The following is a 26,602-nucleotide window of genomic DNA, read 5'->3' as shown; positions in this document are numbered from 1 at the left end:
TAATATGCCTTTTCTAGCAAAATTTATCTTCAACAATAATTAATTGTTCCTGTTATTTTTGGAGTTACTGATCATAAAGAAGATATAAAATGTAGTAGTTTAGGTGGTACATAATAAGACTAAATGCAGGAGTGAAAAAAACAGTAGCTGGCATTATACAAGGGGCCATATTTTTGCTCATCATAATGTTTACATTTAACACTTCTTTCCCATAGCTTTACAAAATTTATAAGTATACCTTAACTGTTCCCTTCTGCTTTAGATTAAATAAAAAAAGATCAACGACTTCCTAGATGCAAATTACTCTCTAACATTTCTTTTAAGTGCTGATTTTTGTTGCAGAAAAATTAAATATACAGCAATTACATTCCAGGCAGAAACATTACAAACTCATTTTACCCGGTTTATCTCATTGAAACTGATATTTTAAGTATACAAGAGGTTTTCTAATTAAGTATCCTGTAAAACCCGTTATATCATTCTGGCACCATAAGATTTAACTAAAACTCCTTAACCTATATGTTCTAATTTTCTAAGTGTATTTCAAACACCACAAAAGAGATTCAGTAAATAAAGTTGTGCAAAGTGTTACAGTAGCCACCTCTCAATAAATTTCCAAGTCAATTGTTTATACAGCAATTATTTATGTTTCACTTCTTTCTGTAAGTGCCACACAGGTACTGAAACAATTCTTACTCCTTCTGACAATCCTTATTTCTTTCTCATATCTTAGCAAAAGCCCAAACAAAACTCTCAGAACAACTCAACTCCTGCCATATGAAGAATGGAATGGAGACCACTGTCAGTGGGACAGCACATGGAGCACCTAAACCAGTGTGACGAAGATTTCTGCCTTTCTTTTTTTTTTCATTCTAGCAGATATTAGGTTAATTCCAACATGTTAAGCAATACACTTTGGCAGGTTGTCCTTTCTACTAATTTCATTTCCTTAAAAATTAATTTATAAATATTTAAAGGATTTTTTTATATATTGAATGTCCATTGCCATGCTTAACAAGAATAATCCCATACCTTTGATTGCTACAGTACAGTGCAGAAGTACAGTGCACAACAAAATACATGGATATATTTTAGAGCACAACTATGTAACTTTAGATTTATAGCTGAAAGGGGGTATTTAGGGTTTTTTTTTTAGATTAAGTAATTTCTAAAGGACTTTAGGGCAATGCTTACAACCAAAGAATGGCACTGCCAGTTATTTTGTGCACATTATCTTTGATAAAGCCAGTTTCTGCTGGGACAGAGAAACCTGAGCCTGTAGCCCAGGGGATATGTTAAGAGCAAGCTCTCTTCTCTTCTGACCCAGAACAATAGGCATGGGCAGCAAAATAAACCATGAAGGCTAACACTTAGAGAACAGGGTAAAGTTAATACTTTTTTTTTCCAATGCAGTAATCAATTAAAGCAGCCAAATTACACAATGGAAGTGCAGGATGGAAAGATCATACTGTTCATTTAAGACTGATCCACAGTTCTTTTGAGAATTTTTCCTTCCCCTCTTGTGTTCCTTTTAATTTTGTTTCATCATTTTCCAGCTTCATCGTGCTATCTATTTTCTGCCAGAAGTATAATTATCAGAGGGATTCAAGAAGGGATGCTGGCTCTTCACTATCTTTGCTTCGTGGGGACTGGAAAATCTCTTTTCATTGTGGTGTCCCAATCAATGTTTCCAATTTTAGCTGTCTAAACAGCAACAATGCTCACTATTTTAAAACTCAGGAAGACCTGGTGCCTATTACACTTCCCACCCATAAATGACCAGCCAGTTACTGATAAAAGATCAGCCCGAGCTACACTTGTGCCCATCTATAACTCAGGGATAAGAGGGAAGTGTGACAAGAGTAGAAAGCAAGATAGTGACTTACTGCTTCTGTTCTGCTTTTCCAACTATTTAGGTGCCCATGACCATTCCAATCAAAGTGCATTTTCCAAACAGCATGCAGAGCACATTGCAATAGGATGATAAGATGGACAGCCATTACACCTGCACTGCCTTTGCAAAACACCTGAAACAGTCTGGCCTTGTTTTTCAGCACTTGGTGCTATTCAAAGTAGCCCAAAAATGTATCACACAACTTGCAAAAAAACTGTTAACATTTTCTTTATAATCCTTTCATGGACTGGTCAGTAATCCAGTTGCATGCCATTGTCATCTGAGGGCTTGAAAGAAATCATGTGTTTCCAACGCCAGTAAATAACACACTTTGAGATGACAAGGACTTAAAAATTTGAAAAGTTATGATTGAAAATTCATGATTGGAAAATATATGAAGGGACACATTCCTAAGGCATGGCTGAAGTAAAACAGGTTCTGGAAGCTACCTAGTTGGCACCTTTAACTGGAGGAGTGAGAATGATACCTGTATTCAAAGCTGTTGTTGCCCAGAACTCAGGAAAATCTGTAAAGATTGAATAATGATCCTAACATTCCAATATGGAATATGATATGATTATGAACAGATTAATTTTATTTATACTAGACTATACCAAAGTACAGTTAATCATCTCCCCACATTGGCCATCACCTCCTTAAGTTTGTTCATTAGCTTTATTTACATTCTCCTCAGAGGGAGAACTGTAGACTGTATAAATACTCTTTTTCTCCCTTTAGTGCAGACTTCTTTGTGTGTGAGGGATTGCTGAAACACCATGAACACGTTGGCTGTCTTTTGGCTTTCATTTGCACCCATCTCCAGATTCAAAATTGCTATGAAGGGCTCTCAAATTTCTTAGTCTCTCATATTTCCCTCTTGTTTCTGAGTGGTCAACTTATTGTATTTCATAGTAGATTTTCACCTAACAATGCAGGTGTTTATCATCATATATAAGTCCTTATGCCTTTATCATAATTGTCCTTTGGATAAACTGCCTGTTCAGGAAATAGTGAAGAGCTGTGCTAACCATACTTGGACACATACAGATAAGCATCCCACTGAACCCTGACTTTTTCTTCTCTCCTTTGAAGAATCTCTCAGTATACATTCTTCCATCATGAAGCCTGACATTTGAACAGAATTAGGGTCAGAAGCCAAATTCTACACCATGGGTGGGAGCTGTAGAACATTCTGGTTAAGGCAGCCTTCTGACAGGGCTTCCTGGGTCTGCTTCCTTTTTCCATGAACGGAAGGTGAGGAGCTAGGCTGCTCTCTGATGGAGGGTGTCCAAATAACTCTTTTCTTTACCCTTCATACTTTGCTTTGGGCAGAAATCGCTTCCCACTGGTCTAGATGAGGCCCTCTTTTGCCAGTAACAGCATGTTGTTTGGCACACCCTGTTCATCTCATACATCAGTTTGGTGTGGAAAGTTGCTTGGTGACAAGCAGTGCACATGTTCTCTCTACTGGCTCCAGGTTTGTTAGAAAATATTCTTGTTGACACTCTGGCTATGGTCTGTGGATACAAGAGGTCATAAACGATGCCATCTCATGAAAGTCAAAAGGAAGGCTCAATCTGAGGAATGATTCCAGTATTATTTGAACCCATATTAAGGTATTGGAGAGAGTGACCTCTTTATCAAAAGTCTTCTTATGGAAGAAAATTGTGATAATTGAATGTATAAGAATATATAACTTTCTATGTGATGGGAAAAGAAACATGAATAAATAAGGATCAGAGGAAATAGGGAGACCTCAATTTCATTTCCTGAAGGCATCTAAAAGTTCTGAGATTGCAGATTTCTAAAGATGAAAGAGATCTCTGGCATTCCCAAAGACCCACTAATTTAAAACACTTTCCTGAGGGGAACCGGCCATGTGGCCTGGGAGACTCTCAGCACAATTTAAGGCAATCAATGACTTTAGAAATCTGACCATCTCTTTCTTAGTAGGTGAATCAAAGTCTAGAAGGTACTGAGTACATTTAAGAAGTTATTGTCAATATTTAGACTTTGATGCTGAGGACACTGGATGTGCTTTTACCTACTCTTGAAGGCAGGTGGCTCTGAGAGGACCTCAGTGTTTTCATGAGCAATGGTTCCTGCATCCTGAGAGGGGTAATTATTAATCTAGATCAAAACAAGTGCTAAAGGACTGGACTGAGAGGAGGGCACAATTAACTAAGATCACATCTAAGATGGAACTCTACCATAGCAGTGGAGTTTCTCTGCTCAGGCCTACTTAACAGCTTTAACGAGTGTCGTTATCTTTCACTATCAGTATGTCTATCAGATAGTTTTTCTTTTAGGAAGTTCTATTCCAGTATTTTTCATGATAAGCATTTTCGTCTTCACTATATATGATTTTCCTCTTTTTAAGCTTGGGAAGGTATAATTTAAATGAGCCATACATATTAAAAATAGACATGCACACAAAAGGGCTCAGGACAGGTTTACAGAAATCTGACTAGTGTCAGAGTCGCTGAGTAATGTATAAGCAAAGGCAGTAAGATCACCACAAATCAAGTTCACCACTAGATTTTTACTATGCCAGTTTACCAGAATTTCTAGGAGACTGGAAATTCAGGGAATATCTTCATCTCAGTGAACATCAGATGACAACCATTGCAACACTTGTCTGACTGAAAACTTAGAATAAAGACACCTGTTGTTCATCAGTTCCCAGGCTCTCCACTCAGTCTATCAAAATGGTCCAATAAGAAAATTGTAACGCTGAGGGCAGACAGCTAAATTGTAAGAGTAGGTAACACACATAAACATTTTATTTCTGCTCTTTACTCTATGTTCTTCTGTTTCTGAAAAATGCTGGCTGAAATGCCGCTCACTTGGTTGATTCACCAGGTGGAATGTAACTGAACTGCTCTGTCAACACGAGGGGGAGCACAGACACATCTATCAAATTGACACAGTCCTTGCACTTGATGAGCTCGGTGCAATGAGCCTTCCACCTCCAGTTTTTGCTACGCCAATGAGTGATGAATCAGAGATATTTTTGACATTTGAAAGTAATTCAAGGTGAGAGAATTGAGAAGACTGGTATTTGCCAGTCAGAACTATAAATAAATTTTTCAGCACTAAGACTCCTCCAATGCTTTTTAAATAGGCTAAAATTTTATGTTATTCCCTAAGGATAGGAATGCTATCTCTGTGTCATTTCTTTATATGCAGTCATACAGAGAGCAGGTAGGAGTTTGTCTTCCTCCATAACCACAATAAATCCATCCTTGTTTCTTATGCTATTGGTAGGATTTTCAGACCTGACCCAGGGTTTTTAGAATTAGAGGAATTAATTAAGTTGATGGGATTTTTCACAGTGATTCATGTTCTTAGAAAGGCTAATAAGTCAAGACATTAACTTGTAATGACATTAGTATATGTTTACTTGATGACTCAGTTTGGACTCTAACTTGTAGTCACACAGCATTTCATCAGGAAAAGTGACTCATGATTACTGGAAAAAAAAGTAATTCCATTTACAGATAATGACATACAAAGTTTTCTTTATGTTTTCCCTCTGTGGTGTGAGAAACAGCAAACAACTTGAAAAAGGAAAGGAGGCCATCCTCTATTTTCAGAGTTAGCAATTTCAGTCATGTTGGTGAGATTAGCAGGCTGGCTGGATTTACACAGATCAATATGAGAATGATTGAAGACTTCAGTGGATTTTAGCACTTCTGAAGGGTAGAGGTCAAATGGGCACCAGCCATATTTCCACTAAGCCAACCACAACTCACAGTGAAGTAGAAAATATTCTCTGTTGATCTCTGATAGACATCTAAAATAACATAAAAAGTAAACTAGATATCAAGGCATGACCTAAAGGTAAATGACAGTGATAGGAAATGTTTGTCTTGTATATCACAGTCAAAGTCCATTCTGCAGGAAACATTTTTTTCTCTCTGAGAGAGCATTTAACACATCAATACTGAAACATATTCTGAGACATTGCATGGACAAATTCTACAGATGAAAAACAGAGATTTTGATGGAGTTGATTTATGCCAACTTATCCAAGTCTAGGATACTTTTATAAAGGTTGGATAAGAAAAGTGGTTGAACATATGATGGGAGAATGAAACAAAGAAATAAATATTTTACTGTCATATTCATCTTCCTATAAAATAAGAATATAGCTTTAAAATATATTATGTGAACAGATTACAAAGTAAATTTCTATGCTAGATTTCTCCTGCATTTATTTCGAATCCAAGATATTCTTGATCACTGCTGAAATGAATCTATATGGTGTAAAGAGCTGTTTAAACTTCAATTTCCAGAAAAATTCCTGGCAAAATAAACCAAAATACCACAGATAATTCCAATCTCTAACTGCTTGTTCTCTTTTGTGAAATGTCCAGTCTTGGGGAAATGTTGAATAACCACATTTTCCTCTTTACTTGCTTGGTACTGAAACAGTGCATGCATGATCTAGCACAGTTATGAAAGACCTAGTTATTTGTATGGAGGGAGCCAAAACAAATAGTTGCTTCAAAACACATAAAATTTAGGTCAATTCTTTCGTCATTCATGCACAAAAAAATAACACTATTCTATCATTTGATGAGTGAGATACTACCCATTAAAATTTAATATCAGAATCAACTCCATAGGCTAAATTTAAATATACTTATTTTTAATTTTCTATTAATTGACATTAACATTGGGGGGTTCGTGCCTTTTTTTTTTGGTTGTATATCATTAAAATATTGACAAATACTAAGGATGTAAAAATCTGCGGGGTGAATGCGACTGTTTTGTAATGCCTACAGAAAAATTAAACTATTCCTTGTAAATACTTTCTTTAATCAATTTACTCAGCTTTTCTGCCTGAAAAATGCTTTTGATTTAATAATGACTTTTTTTTGCTTGTTTACCATTCAGAAAACTTATGTGAATTTAATTCTGCCTGGAAGACCTATTCTTCCTCCTTATTTTGTTATTTTTCCCTGTGTACATGCTTTTATTTAAGAAAATAAAAAATAGTTGAAGAATTAGAAACAAATGTACTCTATTTTTGTCCATGGATAGATTGACATTTCTGGTGCATACAGATACCTAAAAGGGAACTAGAAAATAGCTATAAAAAGAGAAAGTTATAAAAATAAGGTGACATTCATGTCATCACAGAAATAAATTATTAGACAGAATGATCACATTGCAATAATCCTGGAAAATGTATTTATAATGAAGTCAAATTCGCTCCACCTAGCTTTGGTAGCCTAAAGGATGATGCGAAGTTTAATGCCATTTTCTTAAAGCAAATTAAAGGAGGAAGACACTTTCAATTCCTGAAACAGAGGTCTAAGTTAGATGAAATAGCTGCTTTTCTGTGGATAACCTCTTTTTCTCTCTTTCCTGTTGTGGCAGGTTGGATGGTTACCTTAAATTGAAAAGCTAATGTTAGGTATGACTTTAGGGAACTAGGAAAAATAGTTAGTGCATGTAACTGGGAGACAACTGGATATGTTTTACCTGTGCAAATAAGAAATAAAAGTAATTTCAAACATGGATACTTTTATGATCAAGACCGGTTAAAGATCTTAAAAAATCATGCCCATGATATATTCTGATGATATGTGACCATGCAGAGAGCATGTTGACACATATTACTGAAGACATGCCCGAATAATGCTCATTGTGGCACCTCTCTTTGGCCATAGAAGTCACAAAATCACTATCAGGTCTTTTAAGCATCATGGAGGTTTAGCTCTCATTCCTTGCACAGGATTGCATCCATTGCACAAGAGAAAATGTGTGTTATAAATATTTGTAGCAAACTCTCAACAGTCCCATGGATCCATTTTTAATAGTGCATTTATCTTACCTTCTATAAGCTTCCCTGTCTGCTCTGCATTGCCTCCAGGCAAGATCTTGGCAATGTAAGCTCCAATTTCCCCACTGCTTCCTGGAATTTCTTTCCCACCTACAACTCGGATTCCCAGTCCATTCCCTGTGATCAAAAGGAAGAGAAAACTTTGAACAGAAATGAAGCAATGAATAATTCACTAGAAAGAAAGGAAGAGAACAAGTCATCAGAGGTTACTAAAAATGTCCCAAATAACTTCTGTCTGTGGCTGGAAGATCAGGGTTAACTGCAGTCACATCTGATGATCTTCTAAAGACTTAACTTTAGGAAGATCTTGAGTGGCTACTGCATGCTTAACATAACACAAACTACTCAGTCACTAAAAATTTCATTGAAACTAATCCTATCTTCTGACAATCTATTAGCAGTATTAATACATTGAATTAAATTGCTAGAAATCCATGTGAAGCGTGGATTCAAAGGATATCATCATATGCCTCCAACATACACAAAATTTAGCTGAGAAATTATAATATCTGAGCTTTTGGAATCACATAATTATGGAGATATTGAAAGAGATCCTTGAGCTTGCTGTTTTGAGCAGCAAAGCATGTACATTTACATGAACCTATACTTGGCAGATGCTATTATTTTTCTTAAATATTTGCTTTTAATTGACATCTTTCACATCAAAGGCTGTGCAAATTAATGGCAGAAAAAGCACACAATAGTTCTTTGTGAGGCATCATTAAATCACATATTTTCTTCCTTTTAAAAAAAGTATAGAGATAAAACCCATTTTCATCACTCTATTTTGGCTGGAGAGAAGTAGATCACTAACCTACCTTATGGAAAAAATAATGAGAGTGAAAACAAAAGGTTAAAACATAAAGTAATAAAATAAAATAATCTAATCCTATGCATTGCAATTTTTTCATATTATTTTGCTTTAAAAAAACCCAACAAACCAAACTTCCTGTACTTGTCATACATTTTTTTTCTCTTTCAAGAGAATTCATAATGAGTTGATTCACACCTTGGTCTGGGAATGAAAAGGCTGATTTACTCACCTTTATTTTAATTCCTAAATAATTATTTTTAATTTATTGATTTCATAAGCCAAACTTGCTGAGTGATTAGATTAACCAGCTGTGGAAAGGTCGCCACACCACCTCCTTGCAAAGCTTTATCTTTTTAGATTAAGGCTTTTCCTCATAATGCTATTAGTGTTTCGTAAGTCAGCCCTCAGTTTGTTTCAGTGCAAGGATTGCTACATTGCTTTTCTGACCAAAAAAGTTTCCACTAATATTTTTATCCGGTTTTAGCTAAATCTATATACTTTTTGACACAACTTTCCTCATAATTAGAAATTTTCCAAATATTTTTTTGGGGGGCAGAGTGAATTTTCAGTGCAATTGGAACAAACTGCATTAATATTTTAAGTTAATTACTTTATTTCAGTGCAAATTTGAAATTTTGCACTGGTAAGTAAAGTTTATGTTTCCTAACTTGCTAGGGAAAGAAAAACCACCATTCCAAGGATGAGTCTAAATGTCATTTAAAAAATAAGAAAGTACAGATTTTTAAAAAATAAGTACCTTGTTGCATAAAGTGAATGCATACACCTATAAAAACATTTAAACATGAGTCCATCCAGGGTTAGAAATTCATGAGGGCTGCTCTGCACCGAGAACTTCTGATCAAGCAGTATGGAAAGAGTCATTAATGTGTTTATAAGTGGGAAGCTGACAATTAGGAACTGTTAAGTTCAGCAAATCCAAGAATAACTCTTTTTGTATACAACACACACAAACAAGGACACAGCACCTTAACTCACACAGTCAACACAAAATTTTCAATATATCTGTAGAACTGGCTGATATCATCACAGAGGGGAGGAACTCCTCAGAGTCAAGACTTTGTCATGATACACAGGATTAGTATTTCTACCTCTCATAGCTTATTTGTGACAGAAAGGCAGAGAAGTAGTTTGTCATATAAATGAGTGCACACTTGATTTCAAAGACATTCACATGGATTCCTGTGCTAAAATCTGAACTAAAAATCTTGGCCGATATATTTGTTTAGTTTTTGGAGGGTTTTGTCCATATTACTCGTAATAAAAGAAAGTACTTACCATGCTAATATGTGATGATTTTTTTATTCCTAGACACTTGAAAGGACTTGTAGTTTTATATTTGCAGGTTTTAGAGTCAAATGCATAACTGTCATTGTGCATAAAGTAGAGGTATGCTTGCTAAGGGACAATCATAAGAGTTGGTGAGTGTGTGAATGTGTGTGTTTGTCGCAAAAACACTGCTAGAAAAATATGTAAATTGCAATTTATATTTAAATTAAGGTTAATTACAAAACCTTTATTCTTGGTGGTTAGAATGAATGAGATGTTTTTCACCCAATGAGCTCCAAGTGCTCTGTTCTACCTGACAAAGAAATATTGCTTGGGTCTTGCTGTATTTTGTTGTGTAAAGATGGGATTTCAAGCCTATTTATATTTTATCTACTGAAAATATTGAGCTTACTACTTCTGTTTGAAATGACATTGCCCAGTTTGTAACCTTGAATGCAGGTAGTTTAAAAATACCCATCATATGCTTTCTCAGATTTCTTTTCCTTTTGTTTTTCTTGTTGTTTTTATTTTTTTTTTAATCTTGAGTCTTAATTTCCATCTCTCAGGCTATTTTGATATAACCATACATTCATCTTTCTCTTTTAGATTTTCAGATTAATGAACTTCTGTTTTCTTTAGAAGAAACAGAACCAGTAAACCATCAGAAAGCAAATCACTGTGATTTGAATAAGAGAAGGTACCTTTCTGAATTATGAGTATTGATTTCCATGGAAAATATATTCAGGGAAACATCTCTTCAAAGGGAATTTTCCACCTAGAAATTCCATCCTTTTTAGGATGCTTCCAAGTGAGAGGACTGGTAATTAATTAAAACTGTTTTTACTGATCTCCCAAGGCTGTGATCCTACTGTCCCATCTAATCTTAACTAAAGCTATGATTAATGGGATGAAATTTAGCACATGTAAGAGCTGGATCCTATGACACTGGGCACAAGTAGAGGTGGGGAGAGCAATGGCTGTAGATCAAAGAGGGATCTGGGGGTCTCAGCAGTAGCTCCATGTGAGTCAGCAGTGCCAGCCAAGGGGAAAAACTCTGTCCTGGGTGGCATCAAACACAGCATCACCAGACAGTCAAAAGAGCTGATTGTCCCACTGTGTCCAGCACTTGTTCAGTTTCACCTTGAGCACCATGTAAAGGTCTGGGCCCCATGATTTGAGAAGGATTATCAAGGTCCTTGAATATGTCTGAATGAGGGCAACAAGGCTGGTGAAAGGGCTGGAAGGAACGTTCTGTGAGGAAAGTCTGAGGGCTTCAGGTTTGTCAAGCTTGGAGAAAAGGCTGTGAGAGGCAACCTCCATGCTCACTGAAGCTTCCTGAGGAGGGAAGTGGAGAGGGAAGAGATGAGCTCTTCTCTCTGGTCTCCAGTAATAGAACTTGTGGGAATAGTTCAAAGCTGTACCAGGAGAAGTTTAGACTGAGAAGGTGGTCAAAGACTGGAACAGGCTTCTGTGAGAGGTTGTCAATGCTCCATGCCTGTCATGGTTTAAGAGGCTTTTGAACAATGCCCTTATCTACTTTTACTTTTTTTCCATCCTGAACTGGTTAGTAGCTAGACTATAAGGTTTTTGTAGGCACCATCTGACTGAAATACTGTATTTTGTATTGCATTGTGTTCTATCCATTCCGTTCCATTCCATTCCATTCCATTCCATTCCATTCCATTCCATTCCATTCCATTCCATTCCATTCCATCAAAGATTGTAAGTGCTTAATAACTACAGAGTTATTTTTGTGAGAAATCCATATTTGGAGGAAAAAATATTGAATGGCCTTTTTTACCTTTTGTCAATTAACCAACTCTGTGAATTTCAAAAGGACATTTCATTTTTCATTTCATTAAATGTATACATACATACATACATACATACATACACACATACATATATATATGTATGATGTATATATATGATACATACACACACACATATATATATGTATATATGTATATATATATATCTAAAATACATTATTATAATAAATCATTACATTACTGGTGACCTGGTAAGCATTACTGCAAATGCGTTTTCAAAATTCATCACTCTTTTTTCCTTATTTCCTCTGGTCCAGAGGTACTTTCTGTCCCTTTAGATACATTTATTCTGAACTTCTGTAACTCAGTATGTCTCAGACACACTGAAATCCTATCTCCTTGTACACTTCATTGTGTCACAGTAGCAGTACAGCAGAAAGACTGTAATTTACTTTGCTGGAATATGCTGACTATAACCTGAGCTCTGCAATTACCACTTAGTCTTTTTTGTTCTTATGGAGATAATAAAGATCAGGCTGTTGCCAATTTGTTGCTGTTGCTCTCAGGTCACAGTGAAGATCATGAAATTTTAGCATCTTTTCACTGCTTTGCTAAGCAGCTCCATTATAGCCATTAGAGTATAAACAGTCTAGATTTCCTGGAACCGTTTCAGCATACAAGCAATTATTAGACTTGCCTTTTCAAACAAATGCTGCTAACCCCTTACATAAGTTAAAGGTTAAAGGAAAAAAAAAAAGGAAAAAAAAAAAAGAGCAGTGAAAAACTGAACGACCCAAGGCCCAGCAAGGTTTGCTGGTGTTGATGGTCCTGATTTTACATAAAAGTGAAATGAATTTGCCAGGGATGTTTTCCTCATGAAAGTGAAGAGCAGCAAATGCAAAGACTGATTATGTTTAATCATCATATAGGTCCTATGCAGTAGCAACAACTTCAACACATGCAGGAGAATGCTGGCAGAAGTTCTGTGCAAACATTGTTCATGTGTTAACTCAAGCAAATATTTCCTCTGGGTTAATTTTTGAAAGTACGAAACCATTTGTTTGTCTAATTATATGAGCAAGGAAAGTAATTAGAATGTACAACAGATTTTCAGTAATCACACATGTTTGTGTGAATTGGCATAGGAAACTGCAAGTCAGCAGAAATCTGACTTTTGTCACAGTTAAAAATAGAGCTACGTGAATTTTAATAGACTTCTAAGTGACTATATAAATGCTATTGATGTTGATTTCTAAGAGTCTTAAAAAGCCATCTAAAGCCTTCAAGATGGTAGCTGAAACTCACTATTTCTGTAAACCCATGATCATTTTAACACTTTTGGATATTGTGTGCTTTGAAGTTGAAATTATACAGAAGTAAAATGGGAAAAATTGAAATGGACTTAATTTGCAAAATGCAGGGCTAAAACACCTATTCTGAGTAGGTTGAAATGGGAGATATGCTTAAATCTCAAAATAGAGATTTAGTGTTGTACTCCAGATCCAGGAGCCAATGCACAGACTTGCCCAAATATGTTTTTCGTAACTTTCTAATAATATTAAAAAAAACCCAAACCAGAACAAAACCATATTGGTGAATTATGGCAAGGAAGCACAAGGGTGATCTTTTTTTGGTCAAGGTCCAATGGCAGCAAATGCATGAGAAGAAAGCATGCAAATGCGACATTAGGCATGAAAGACTTTGTAATGTGCCAACGTACCATGTTATAGTAATGAGAACATATCCATCAAATTAAACAATATGAAGCCTTTCAACACAATTTGGCTGTGAACGGAGACAGAACACATCTTCCTCCAGTGTTCATTTACTAGACATTATCTCCTCATTCCTCCTCCAGCCTTATCTAGACCAGACATATGCTAGGGTGTTGGTAGGCCCTTATCTGCCAGAACAATTTTACACCCTGTTCCATTGTCTGTATGGAACAGAAGGCTCAAACACATTAAAAACATCAATGACTTCTCTTGGAGAGGTCACAGTTAAAAGTACCATGAAGAAATGCAAGCTCTTTATCTAGACACTGTAGTTGTGATAAAGTAGTCTCTAAAGTCTGAAGAGACAGAGACAGAGAGGAAAGAAACATGACAAAGCAAAAAAACACATGTTAACTCAGGAACTTAAAAACAGCAGGAAAAATAATGTGTAAAATGAAATCCAGCCTAAAATTTATTTGCATTGTTATTCTTGTGCAATTCTCTGGAATATACAACAGGATGACCCATATCGGAGGTTGGTTGTCTATATAGGTACATTTTCAAGAGTGTCCTCAGGAGAATTGTTTTGCTGCTTCTAACAAAATTAGCTTAAATGAAGTTGTTTCCTAGAAACATGATTATATCTACTCAGCTATTGCATTTCTTGGCCATTGGCAATTAAGGCATAAAATACACATGAAGTCAAATCACGAGCTGATGAAATTCAAATATATTGCAGTTGTTTTAATAGCACAGCATTGATTTATATCAGCTGCAAATCTGCTTCATGCTGATGTGCACACTGGTTATCATCCTGAAGGATCATAAAGTGTTTTATGAATTAGCGTCTTGAAGCATTTATCACATCTACTTGAAAACAAGATAAAAGTCTCTTCTTTTTGGACAATCTGTCACATCATAATCTATGGTGCCATCTACAGTAGACTGCAGCTTTAAATCTGTAAAATCCCTTGTAGGTACTGAGTTTCATCTCTGTTTACTGATAGACACCAATGGCTCAATGGATGCCACTGACTGACTGCTGAATCTCCCTGGAAATCTGGGGGCTTCACTGAACTCTAACATTCAGTGTTGCAATGATCTGTTTGTGACAGCTGTGAAAGCAAATGGAACCTTTATAGCCAGCAGACATATTGCCCTCTCAATTACATCCACTCAAGATCTTCAACAAGTGTTCGTATACTGTAAAATGCATAAAAAATGAGCTGCCAAGAAGCTTTCATGGAAAGTATTTTAAATACACATACTAGTGCTTTTCAAATTAAAATAATTTGGAAACAAGAGACATAAATATGGAATATATCGCCTGTACCTCTACAAAGTATTTCACAGAAGAATTTGCTTGTTTTTATTTAGAAAAGTTTAATGGTACTGATTTCTTTCGAAAATTATATTAAGATAAAACCAGACATCTCTCTCTCCTTTTATTTCTAGTCTTGTCCTTATTTACTACCATGTGACTTCCCAGGAAAATCTCTAATGCAGCCTGACTGTAACAACTCAGTTCCTTTCTGTTTATGGGTTTTACCTTCTGTGCCCTGTCTCTGACAAGGAGTGAGTGTTTGAGGGAATGATGGCATTAATTACGGATTAAGCCCTTCACCAGTGATAAGGGAATATTAGAGGAGGGTACTGCTTTTTTGTGCAAAGTATTATCTCTGTTCTTCACAACATTAAATGCAAGAAGTAGGATAAATAGTCTTCTAAGTGTATAAGGACAGGAAGTGGCTTGCAGTTCTCAATCTGACTTCTCACATTGAATATAAATTGTGACTATATTTAGCATGCTTGTAATTGATCACGAATCACATGTTCATTGCACTTTAGTATTTTGCTGTAAGAACTAATTTTGCTGAACTTGCAGGTGAAAGAATCCTAAATATATAGGGTTGCTTATTTAGGGACTGACTATAGCAGTGAGGTCTTGATATGGGAAAACTCTTTGAATTCCCTTCATCTCCATCTGGATAAGCACTGCATGAGCTGGCACACTGCAGAAATGTAGTGTTGTTTGCAGGAATTAGCAATCCTTTTGGAGAGTATGAGGCATGTCTGACGTGTGTGCAGCATTACAGCTATCCTGTAATTCTACTTGCAGTTTCACTGACATCACTGCTGAGGTGGAGATTAGGGATGCAATCTTCTGCCCACCATCTAATTTACTTCTTTACTCCATTACAAAGTTTGCAGATTTTTCTGAATCGTTTCTCTGCCTCTTTTGTTTGTTTTTTTTTTTAACCAGAATTGAAGAGGATGTTCCCCAACATGGACAGTCTGGTTGCTCAAAGGTAATTTTTTTTCCTGGAAACACAGAACATCTTTCAAATGGAAGAATTACTTCTGACTCAGCCTATGTGAGGTAAAGGAGTAAAAATTACCTTAGACTGAGTGTACTCATTGCACCTTTACTGAGATGTGTCTGCCTTGTTGGATTTCCCCCCACCCCCCAAGTGTTCCTAAACAGCTTCCTGATCAGGAGTAACACAATGTAAGTTATTTTTGCAACACTTCCAAAGGTATTGCCAGTGCTTTCATTACCTTCAGTAGCCATATCTTTAATTCACTTTTTCAAATATAATAATGGCATGATAAAAAACAGAAAAGAAAATTCTGCAGTATAAAACTGTGCATATGCTGCTCTGCTAAAGGATCCAAAGAAACAAGGGACTTTCAGTGAAAACAAATAGTGAGTTTCTGGAGCATTAAACACTGCTACATTATCATTCACTGATTGCTGCTGGCATTTCTTTGGCACCTTAGCGTAACCACAATGCCAATTCTTTTTTTTCTTAATTGAAAATTATTAATCAATCTTTGCAAAGTAAATTCTTGGAAATTCCTTCACACCTCTCAGCACTGTTTGAGGGGACACTGCGTATCTCAAAAAGTAGATCTGTTTGCTCTAGATTTTGGCATATAATAAAGAAACAAGAACCTTCAAGAAACTGGCCAGTGAGGATGTATACATTTATTTGTCATTCAGCACTACTATTCTCTTGCCATCACAATTTTGGCTCAGTTTCTCAACCTTCAAGCACCTCATTCACATGCCAAAATTCACATTATATGCTTCTCTGTGCAAAATTATCCCAGGTTATGTAAGAGGCATCAGAGGCATCTGTACCTCAGAATCAGTTTTCATTAATCAAGAAATCAAATAAACCAAATACATGTGCACATAATATGTAGTGAAAAAACCTGAATTTTAAAATATTTGGGACTAGTCTTATATTCAGAATGTGACAATTGTTGGATTCACAATCAGGCAATAGCATCTACTGTGGTAAGAATATGATGAGACCTGTGGAATTCAACTAATAATGGTGATATTAGGATGAAATCTTGTCCTCCAATTACAGCTAGTGTGGTAGAGTTGGTTATCTGGGCTAACCTGGCACAATGAATCATTAATGCCTGGGCTGGCCCAAAAGCTCCAGTGAGATGAGATAATCAGCTGAAACACTGGCCAGCTTCCCAGCAAAGCAGCTGGTCAACAGTTACAGGAACTCTCCGAGTGGGAATTTTGTACAGTTAAGGACATTTCCCTATGTAACTCCTGCTGTGCACACTCAAGATACACGGAAGGTGTGATCACGAATCTCATGAGGAGAATCTGTCAGTCTCAGTCATCTCCCCAGGTAGTTTCTGCTTCAGAACCGACCAAACTGCACACAGATCATTTAAAACATAAGTATAAACTGCTCTTGCATGTGCAGCAATGATCACATAGGAGAGGCTTTTGTGCATAGCCAAGACAGAGGATGTTTTGTACATACTATGAGGAAATCAGAGACAATGGATGGTGCATCTGCTGTTGTGGTCACCCAGGACCACAGGCCAGCTGGCTTGTGAGAATCCAGCAACAAAAAAGTTCAGCTGAAGATGCTACTGAAAGGGTGGTTTCAACAGTGACTGTTCTCTTGGAAAGATCTGACTCCCCATGTGAGCTTTACTGAGGATTGTGGTTTTTAACATACACACTTCCTGTGTTTATGCAGCAAGTATAAATGCAGACAAAGTGAGTCATCACCTCATTGTGGTACTTTTGATAAGAAACAAAGGCAGGGAGAAAGGAAGACCAAAAAGAGACAAAGGGAATAAATAAAAACAAAGAAAGAAAGAGAAAGAAACCAGGTGGGGAAGAAATCAGATATGGAATCTATATGAATGCCCAAACTCTTGTAGTGGGATAACTGTGATGATATAAAAGTATATATTTTTAAATTTTCCAATATTTTACATAACTTTTGCTGCTTAATAGACTTCTGTGTCTTCCTCTGGTTCATAGACATTGTCTGGTTAATAAACACAGGTGTTTGCTATTAGTTTTCAGATAATGTTTAATAAAACTTAATTATTTTTAAAGCCATGTACCTGTCTCTGGTAAAGGTCATTTGGAAAGCTGAGGGCTAAGCAAAACACACTGGACATTCAAAGAGAGTTTTCATGTACTTAAGTCATTTAGACACTCGAGAGAAGTGAAGGGAAGGAGGTGAACAGTCAAGGAATTAAAGTACTTTGAAGCTTTATAAGAAGTAAAACCTACAGCTAATTCTGTTTCAAGGCCACCTTATTCTACCTTTGGCTCTTTTCTGTACAATTTGCATCTAGGTCTTTAAATATTTGTAGGGAAATCTATGCATGCATCACACAGGAATGTATCTGTGCAGGTCTCCTTGCATGTATCTGGACTAAAACACAAAAGTATGACTGCAGCTTGTAGACAGAGCCAAGCTCGCTTTCTCCAATTAGAATTTAAGCACGTTATACAGCTATAGCAGCAAGCAATTCCAGTGTGGGCTATATTACTTCAGCAGACCCTGAGTTAATTTTTGATTCTATGTGACCTAATTTGTGCATAGGCATGAGATGTCAATATCTACACCTTGGGTCTGCCCGTCACTGCTCACAAGGCATTTTCCCTGAGGCACAATGCATTGCTGTTACTGCCAGCAGGAGAGTTAGTCGAGAATTTGGAACAGGCATTTCCCACTGCATAAGGGTAATTAATTTTACATAGGAGAGTAGGCTTCAACAACACTAAATCACGAGCTTTACAGCTGTGTGGTTGTAATTCCTCTTATTTTTGAGTAAGAGAGCAGCTTGAATCTCAGCATTACTCATCAGCCCGCAGGGCAAAGATCCCTACGAGGATGCCAAGGAGTTCCTGTGGACTGGGAGGGCCTGGAGCAGCACAGGCTGACACACAGCAGAGCTGGCAGCTCCTTTCAGACTGGGCTGCGTGGGTGGAGGGGTCTTTCTGCAGCCTGAAATCATCAGTGGGTGTTACGCTGACTAACAAGAAAATACCTCATAATGCATACAGAACATTCATTTAACACCCTAAATATGAGGTGGGTACTGAGGTTGGAAATTATCAAGACTTTACTGCCAGAAACCCTGTGAAAACAATATTTAGCAATTCAAGTAAGTTCATGCCACTTTCTACTTAATGCTCGAGGGAACACCAGGGTTGGCAGTCAGTAATTACTTCTGTGCAGAAACAGAGTTTGACACACACTGTTAGAATTTTTTAAGCAAGTTAAAAGAAAGTCTGATGGTTTCACGACAAAACTGCTTAAAGCATCTACCTGTGAAAGAACAAAAACAGTGTATTGAAATCACTTTGAGTTTCATATCAGTATTAGATGTGAGAAAGGGTGCCCTTCCAGAAGCTCAGACAGAGACCTTACCTGGGCCAGAGCCTGTAACTGGCAGCATTTTAGAGTTTGACACATGAAAATATCACACTGCATTCTAGTTCTCAGCCTGGGAGGTGAATGAATATCACCTCTGCCACTTTCATATCCTTGGCAAGCAGACTCTGACTTACATGAACATTTGTGTCAGTGTCAGGGAAAGAGAAGGAATCCGAAGTCCTATGATAAACGTATCCATGTGAAGATATCACAGAAAAGTGGGATCTGATTTTTCTGCTAAACCCCTCTATGGGGGTAGCAGGGCAGGGGGTGAGGGTAGAGCTCCAGAACAGAAAGAATAAAATTCTCAGTTCTGTACATGTTGAACACCCACACAAGCTTATTTTATAAGGACTCGTGCAGAGAATATAGTTACATAAAAAGCAACAGCAAAACAGACTGTTCATATGGATAAAACAACAGATTTTCCTCTGTTTTTAACGTCTGTACAGCTTATATATCTTGAACAGATGTCGTGACCCTTTTTATGCACTGCTGCTTTCTGTTATAGTCAATGAGCAAGATTTAAAATGACCACTGAATTTCCTGCTGCATAAACACAGGAACTATTTTTAATATGGGAAATCTTTTGTATAATTCATGCTAATCAAATTAATTATCATGTCTGGAAGAAGGTTTTTTACCTGAAACTGTGTGATCCTTTGGGTCTCTCAGTAGTTTGAGCCTTGTATGAGGGAAAATGTACTGCAGGGGCTTCCCATTTATCTGAGGAACACAAATATGCATGTCATAAAAAGATAAACCAACAACAATTGCATTAATAATTTCAGACAGTTGAAACAGAAACAAGCAAACAAACATTTAATCAGGGGAAATATCACAACTTCTCAATTCAAAAACTGTCCCAAGTTTGAAGACATTTGTCAGACTGCAAATTCCTTCTGTGGGGTAATGAATATTTGCTTCCATAACTCCAGATTAATTTCAAATATTGTATTAGTTCTGATTTTTCTGAGTGACTAGAAATTGGTCACTCTGTTGTGTCACTTCTTTTAACTATAATCCTTTATTCGAGCAGTGTTTATCAGAAGAAGAAACAAAACATGATTCCCATATTTTTTATAATTTTTTTTTTGTTAGACAAGCAAACAAAATGTTAGTTTAATGTGTTACATCTATGAGTTACTGCTTTAGTTTCAGCAAAACTACATGGTCCAATGTGCCTCATCTTCAGATTACAAAAGCCGTATGAAGGACCCAAACTAAAACTCATAGGACTACATTCGGTATGAAAATGTGCAACATTTACCTGGGCTGATCCTAGATCACACCAAAGCTCAAAGCAATGCACCGCATGACACACTCTAAAGAGCCAGTTTTCCTGTTGGACTGATCCCACCTGCACCATGGCTTGGGCATAGGAGGGGCCAAGCTGCAGGGACTGACCCACCTTCCAGGGATGATCACCACACCAAAATGCCTCTGCAGAGTGTTGGTTGCAACACTCTCACAGCCATCACACCCCCAATTTGCTGCAGTTTCAGTCTTTTGGTAGCAAAGATGAACCCATCACTTCTCTGCCTCAGCATGTCAGCTCCTGGCGATGCTCCTGGACCAAGAGGAGGGAGCACCACTGTGCCTGGCCCAGGATGGGACCTCAGGGAGCAGCCTCAGGGAGCCAAGGGGACAATATTACTCAGCATGGCAATGCAGCAGCTTGAGGGTATCAGCAGTCTGCTGCCAAGAGTTTATTGCTATTATTTATATTTAAGTAGCATTTAAAGGGATTAAGCTCCTCCTGAGCCAAGCACTTCAAACCTAGTTCTGCCCTGGAGAGTTTATGAAGTTAATGGATAGTGCACATAAAGGATGGGAAAACAGGTCAGGGGACTTGCTTAGCTCAATCCCACAGTAAGCAGAAGAGTTTATACATCTGTTGTCATAAGTCAGTTATTTATCCATGTGAGTGATGCTGCATCTAGAAGATTCAAATACTCCCTTAGTACAGTGAGAGCAATATTGACTGTAATTAATGCCAGACATAAGGGATATCATGGATTTGGTAGTAGACAAGTACTCCAGAATAAAACAGAACATGAGATCAGGCAGACATTTGAATTTATCATGGGATTTTGTCAGAATATAGTCTAATATTACCAGGAGTGTAAAAAGTTCCATGAGACTTCCACACTCATTAGTGGATAAGGAGAGTGTTATGTTCGGTGTCAGAAATTCAGCAAGTTTTATATTGACAATGAAAGTGATCCATTTGTCACAGGTAGCTTACATAAAATTGTATAAAATGTGAAAGAATGCATCTAATTTTATTTTGAATTAAATAAAAAAATTATGAAATATTGCTGTTTACAAGAAGTGTATGAACACATTTGAATAGATCCTTAGCTGGGATCATTTTGGTGGGAGCAATTCAATTTAATTGAGGAATGCTGCAGCTCCTCAACTTCAATTCATATTGTTTCACTTGCTCTATCTTCTTTCATTTTTTAAAATAAAAAACCAAAAAACAATCCAGGAATATTCAATTGTACAATACTGTACATGACTGCTAACAAATACATCAGAAATACAGACTGTTTCCTTCTTTAGCCTATTGCTTCCTCATAACTTCCAGAATTCTATGAGAAGAATAAATTTTTGTGATTCACATAGGTCTAAATAAAATCATTGAATTTTATTAGTGTCCAGGGAAGTATATTATTATTTTATTGTTGGTGGGAATCAGTTCTTAAATGGAACATTTCATTAGGACTTTACTTTCAGACCAGACGTTTCTGAAAGTGGCAGAATAAATAGGAAAAAACAGTGGTTGCTGTAAACAGATAATACTGAGAACAATTACATTGTTCTTGATGTTTTCCTTTAACCATCAGTAAGCATATTTATTTAAATTTACTAGAATATTTGAAAACTTATAATACACACATTATTCTGAAATTTATCTGAAAATTTATCTGAAAATTTACTAGAATATTTCTGAATCTGTAGAACACAAATTATTTTGTGTTCCTAATTGTTCACATTTTACTTCCACTGAAGTTGCTTTCCCTTCACCTGAATATATGGCAGGAATCCCTTCTAGCTGACTCTTGCCCCAGTTTCCCCAGTGAAGACAGAGAAGCCGTACAATGGTGACAGTGGAAATCCAAACTGGTGCAGAGAGGCCATCCTTCCACTGCACAGCTGCAGGAGTGGAGAACATGTCAGCCCACAAGCCCAGATTTAGGTCACAGGGCAAAAGTTGACTTGATCCCACTTATCTTTTACAAACCCCAGAGATTTCTGCCATCTGTCCCTGTCATGAACTTCCTCACCTTTTGGGAGCATTCAGCACACTTGATTTGTAATTCAGAACTGGCATATCATCCTCTTCCTCAGGAAATGTAAGCTCTGGTCGTGTGTTTCATGTTATTAGTCAACTCAAAGGCCCTCCAAAATGGAATTAATGGGGAATAATTGTGCAGAGAGTTTCTAAAACTGGTACAGACAATGAGTTTAAAAGTGCATTTAATTTCCTGTTGTCTTTAAGTGTTTTGTCTGATAAATAAACACTACGGAAGCTTCATAAAAGGGAATATTATAAGCTAAAGATGATAATCAAGAAGAATAATCTGCCCTTCCGCTGGTGTTTCACAGGGCCTGTTAAGGTGACTCTCAGCAGCTACAGTTGGTTGCTGTCCTTAGGGAAATACTATTTTCAGGGGAAACTTTACCTGAGGAAGGTATCCAGATGGTGGATGCTCAAGGTGGTGGGTTAGGCAGTATCCATCCTTATTTTTGAATACCACGGTAGTTGCATGAGCGCACACAGGCTGTGCAAGCTGGTACCAAGAATTTCTCCAGCTGTGGTAATTCTGCCCCTTTGAACCCCTAAATTCTCTCAGTGCAGAGCACAAATGTTGAGCTATCTAGAAATCCTCAAGGCAGAAAGTTCTTTCTGCTGATAGATCCCCAGTGATGGAGATAATTTGGAAAAGACCAAATAAAGACTTAACAAATACAATGTTCCTGCTCATTAATAAATTGCAAATGAGTTGCATTTTCTTCTGCAATTAGGTAAATTCAACACTGACCTTTGCTCCAGAAGTCATTCTGGCATGCAGAGAGAAAATAATTTCGGAGTGACTAAGAAATGAGGCACTGCCAGTGAAATTCCTTCGTGAATACAGTGAGGGGGTGGCTAACAATCCACTCTTTACATTAAATATTTTAACAATTGCACTAAAGTTGTAAATGTCCCATTTCTCATCATATTTCCAGAGAATCTCAATCACAAAATGTCTCCCCTCCCCTAAGTCTCTAACAGAAAACAGTTTACTACAATTTTTAAAAAATTATCTTCGCTAGTTGGAAAACAATCTAAACTAAGTAGATGCACTTCAAAAATGTGGAACAAAAGTTTTCAGGTAGCCTTTTGAATCTTTGTCACAAATGGTATTTTGTCATTTTAGCCCCTCTGCTCACCTTATGACCAAGTTTTTAATAATTTCTAAATATCCAAGTGCCCCTGAAAAGGCTTGACTTAAATTTCAAGAGAGTTGTAATGAGCCATGAATGTAGAGAAAAGCATATAATTCTTTAGGGTGTTTAGAAATAGAGGATTGCATTAAAAAGTTTTATATCTAGGACCCTTGCTTTGTTTTTGTGATTAGAAAACTTTGCCTAAGTGAACTGACAGCAATATACTGGTATTATGATGAGTTTAGGATTTTATTATTCACTTCAGTCTTAAAAAGAACCACCTATGATGACTGCAAGTATTTAAAACCCCTCACTGGAAAACTACTTATGGTCTCTTAATATACCTTCATTGTCCATGCCCTTGTCATGAACTTGTACTGCCCTGGGTCCTTCTCCTACTCTTCTTTTCCAAACTGTAACAGCCAGTTTAGTTCAGGATATGCAAATAATTTTCACAGAAAGTAATAAGAAAAAAACCTCTTGATGTCTGGAGGTTTAAAGAAGTTGCTGGTGAACTGGGAGTGACTAAGCAAACTGTTGAAGTCAATAGCAATCGACAGGAAAGTGGGAATTCTACAATTGATTATAAATTGATCAGGTTTTACCCTTCTCAGGGAAGCAGTCCAGAATCAATACACTGGAAAATGGCTATTAAGATATTCAACTGAACTGCAATTTAATGTGGTTTCAGAATACTAAATAGCACCACAGAAGTTGCTATAGAAACAAATGCATTTTAATATTTATAATACAGTATGTGAGCTTAATCTGCTAGGTTATAAGAAATCCGTAGAAGCGTGGAGGTTCAGGGTTGTCACTCCACTGCATTCTTGCTTCAAAAGATCAGGGTTGTGCTTTATTTATTGCCTTTGGTTGTACAGACTCTGTGGGATATAATCAAGCAGTTCTGATTTCATCTAGTAAGAAAATTGATTTTTCACACATGTGAATCAAAATCTTCTGGAATACACATGTAGTAGTGGTCATTAAAAGATTTTAATTTTTTTACACAGAAGATTATAAAAATAGCAAATTTAGAGCCAGTATTTGGGAAAACTGATACATTACAAACAGTAATGCAGTAATGTCACAGTAGCAGTGCTATTGATGCAAATTATTCTTTCTGTGGCTAGTTTGAGCTCAGTAAGAGATATTAAGGGAGTTGTAATGGATTAATTCCTGTGCTAACCAGGAAACTTCCCTCCTAACTGATTTCAGGAAATCATCTGCAGCAAAGGAAGTTCTGAGTGAAGGTGGATATGTTCAGATGGTTCTGAATGGAGAATGACTTGCCATTTTTCTCTCTAGAGCACTTTATACTTGGACACTACAGGTTCCTGTGAAGAACTGAGGTGTGGATACAGGAGACAGCATGGCACAATGAATTCACTAACCCTTTTCTTACACACAGGGCTGAAAGAACCCTTCGGGAATGGTTACTTTGCCTCACCACTCTCATTGGCCTGATATGGTTTATTTGCCTTCATTGCTTGGAAATATAATGCTAAGAAAAGAGAGATGTTAATACCGATTTACTTTCTCCTATTCCTAAGTATTTCACGAATCAGCATGGAGATAATGAAACTTTTAAAAAATATTTCTGGCCCTTTTTTCTTGTCACAAAGCAATTTAATTTCTGGATGTGTCTGAAAAGATATTTGTTTCTAAATTAGCTTAAACAAATGTTCAGAGAAGACACTTAACACACACAAACTCTGCGTAACATTTTGATTAGGTAGATGGTGTGGAGTTGGTGAGACCTTCTGCAGAGTCATTAATACTATTTTTTACTGGTGTGTGACTGACAATAGCTACCCTGGATGGAAACAGAAGAAGGACCTGTTGCAAAGCTTCTCTTCACACATCACTTCTCTTCAGCTGAGGCTTTACATGGCATCAGACAGAATTATTTAGAACACATTCACTCTCCAATTTACACCTCATATTTCACAAAACCTTAAAAAATGTATTTGGCAATATTTTAACACTGTATCTGTATTTGCATATAAGCATGGGGATATCGCAACAGCATGAGGGAGGAAAAAAATGCATATTTTCTTCCTGGAAATATCCAGGAAAACAAGGACTCTTAGGCCCTTTAACCTTCCTGCTGAAACATTTTGAATAAAAATTTTTAACCAGTCCTAGTGTAGTGTTATTTATATGAGAGAAAGCAGCAAAGATCAGATCTCTGGGACTAAGACCTTGACTTGGAACTGTTTTCCAGGAAAAAAGTTCTGGAGCTTTAGAAGTAAAGTGTTTCTTACTAACCACCTCCTTATCACGTAGCTCAGGGTTAGCAGTAATTCTTTTGGAAAAATCTGATTTTCAGGAAAATTTTCAATTTTACCTTAGAAAGCTGTAGTGTTAAAATACAATTATGCATGCTTAGAATAAATAATAAAAAAAAATTGTATTGAGGATTAAAGTGCTCAGATAAACAGTTTTTTAAACTATTGCCAGGGATATTAAGAGCTGTTAAGACTCAAAAACATCCTTTGTCTTGCAATTCAGTTGATTCATAGAATCATAGATCTATTGGAATAGATTGCTATAAGAATTTTATCATATAAAGCCCTTTTTCTCAACAATAAATGAGTAGGCTCAGTACAACCCAGGGTTTGTAAATCTCAGTATATGCTAGGGAAAGAAAAGGAGGGAAAAAATAAATGACTGCTTGTATTGTGAGACACCTTAACATTTACTTTGAAAAATCTACGTTGTTACTTCATAAAACCTACATTTGATTGTCGAATGTCAGTGAAAATGCTCACCAGCATAAAACTAAAGGCTGGTTGACAGTGGGATATTCCTGTTTTGCATGTAACTGAGGAATTAATGTGAGCAATATAAGCTATTAAGGAGTCATGCAATACCTCTCTCAGAATCATAGGATTGTTAAGGTTGGAAAAGACATCTCAGATGATCAAGTCCAACTGTCAACCAAGTACTACCACCATGTTGACCACAAACCTCAAGTCCTCAAGTGCCATATCCACGTGTTTCTTGAGCACTTCCAGGGATGATGACTCCATCATTTCCCTGGGCAGTCTGTTCCAATGCTTGACCATCCTTTCCATGAGGACATTTTTGCTAATATCTAATC

General features: G+C 36.8%; 1 protein-coding gene across 8 annotated transcripts in view; it reads right to left on the bottom strand.

Moving 5' to 3' along the window:
• The window catches only part of PCLO (piccolo presynaptic cytomatrix protein), a 324,658-nt gene that overhangs the window by 105,910 nt on the left and 192,146 nt on the right, over nt 1-26,602 (bottom strand). For all 8 annotated transcript variants that reach the window (XM_033057798.1, XM_033057799.1, XM_033057802.1 and 5 more), the window contains exons 9-10: nt 19,701-19,782; nt 7,740-7,865 (exon numbers count right to left, since the gene is read on the bottom strand). In XM_033057798.1, coding sequence (XP_032913689.1) covers nt 7,740-7,865; nt 19,701-19,782 — 208 coding nt within the window. The remainder of the gene's footprint in view (nt 1-7,739; nt 7,866-19,700; nt 19,783-26,602) is intronic.

This window comes from Catharus ustulatus, chromosome 4 (genome assembly GCF_009819885.2).
Source record: "Catharus ustulatus isolate bCatUst1 chromosome 4, bCatUst1.pri.v2, whole genome shotgun sequence".
Taxonomy (NCBI): domain Eukaryota; kingdom Metazoa; phylum Chordata; class Aves; order Passeriformes; family Turdidae; genus Catharus; species Catharus ustulatus.
The sequence above is the reverse complement of the archived record's forward strand: the minus strand, read 5'-3'. Positions and strand labels throughout refer to the sequence as shown.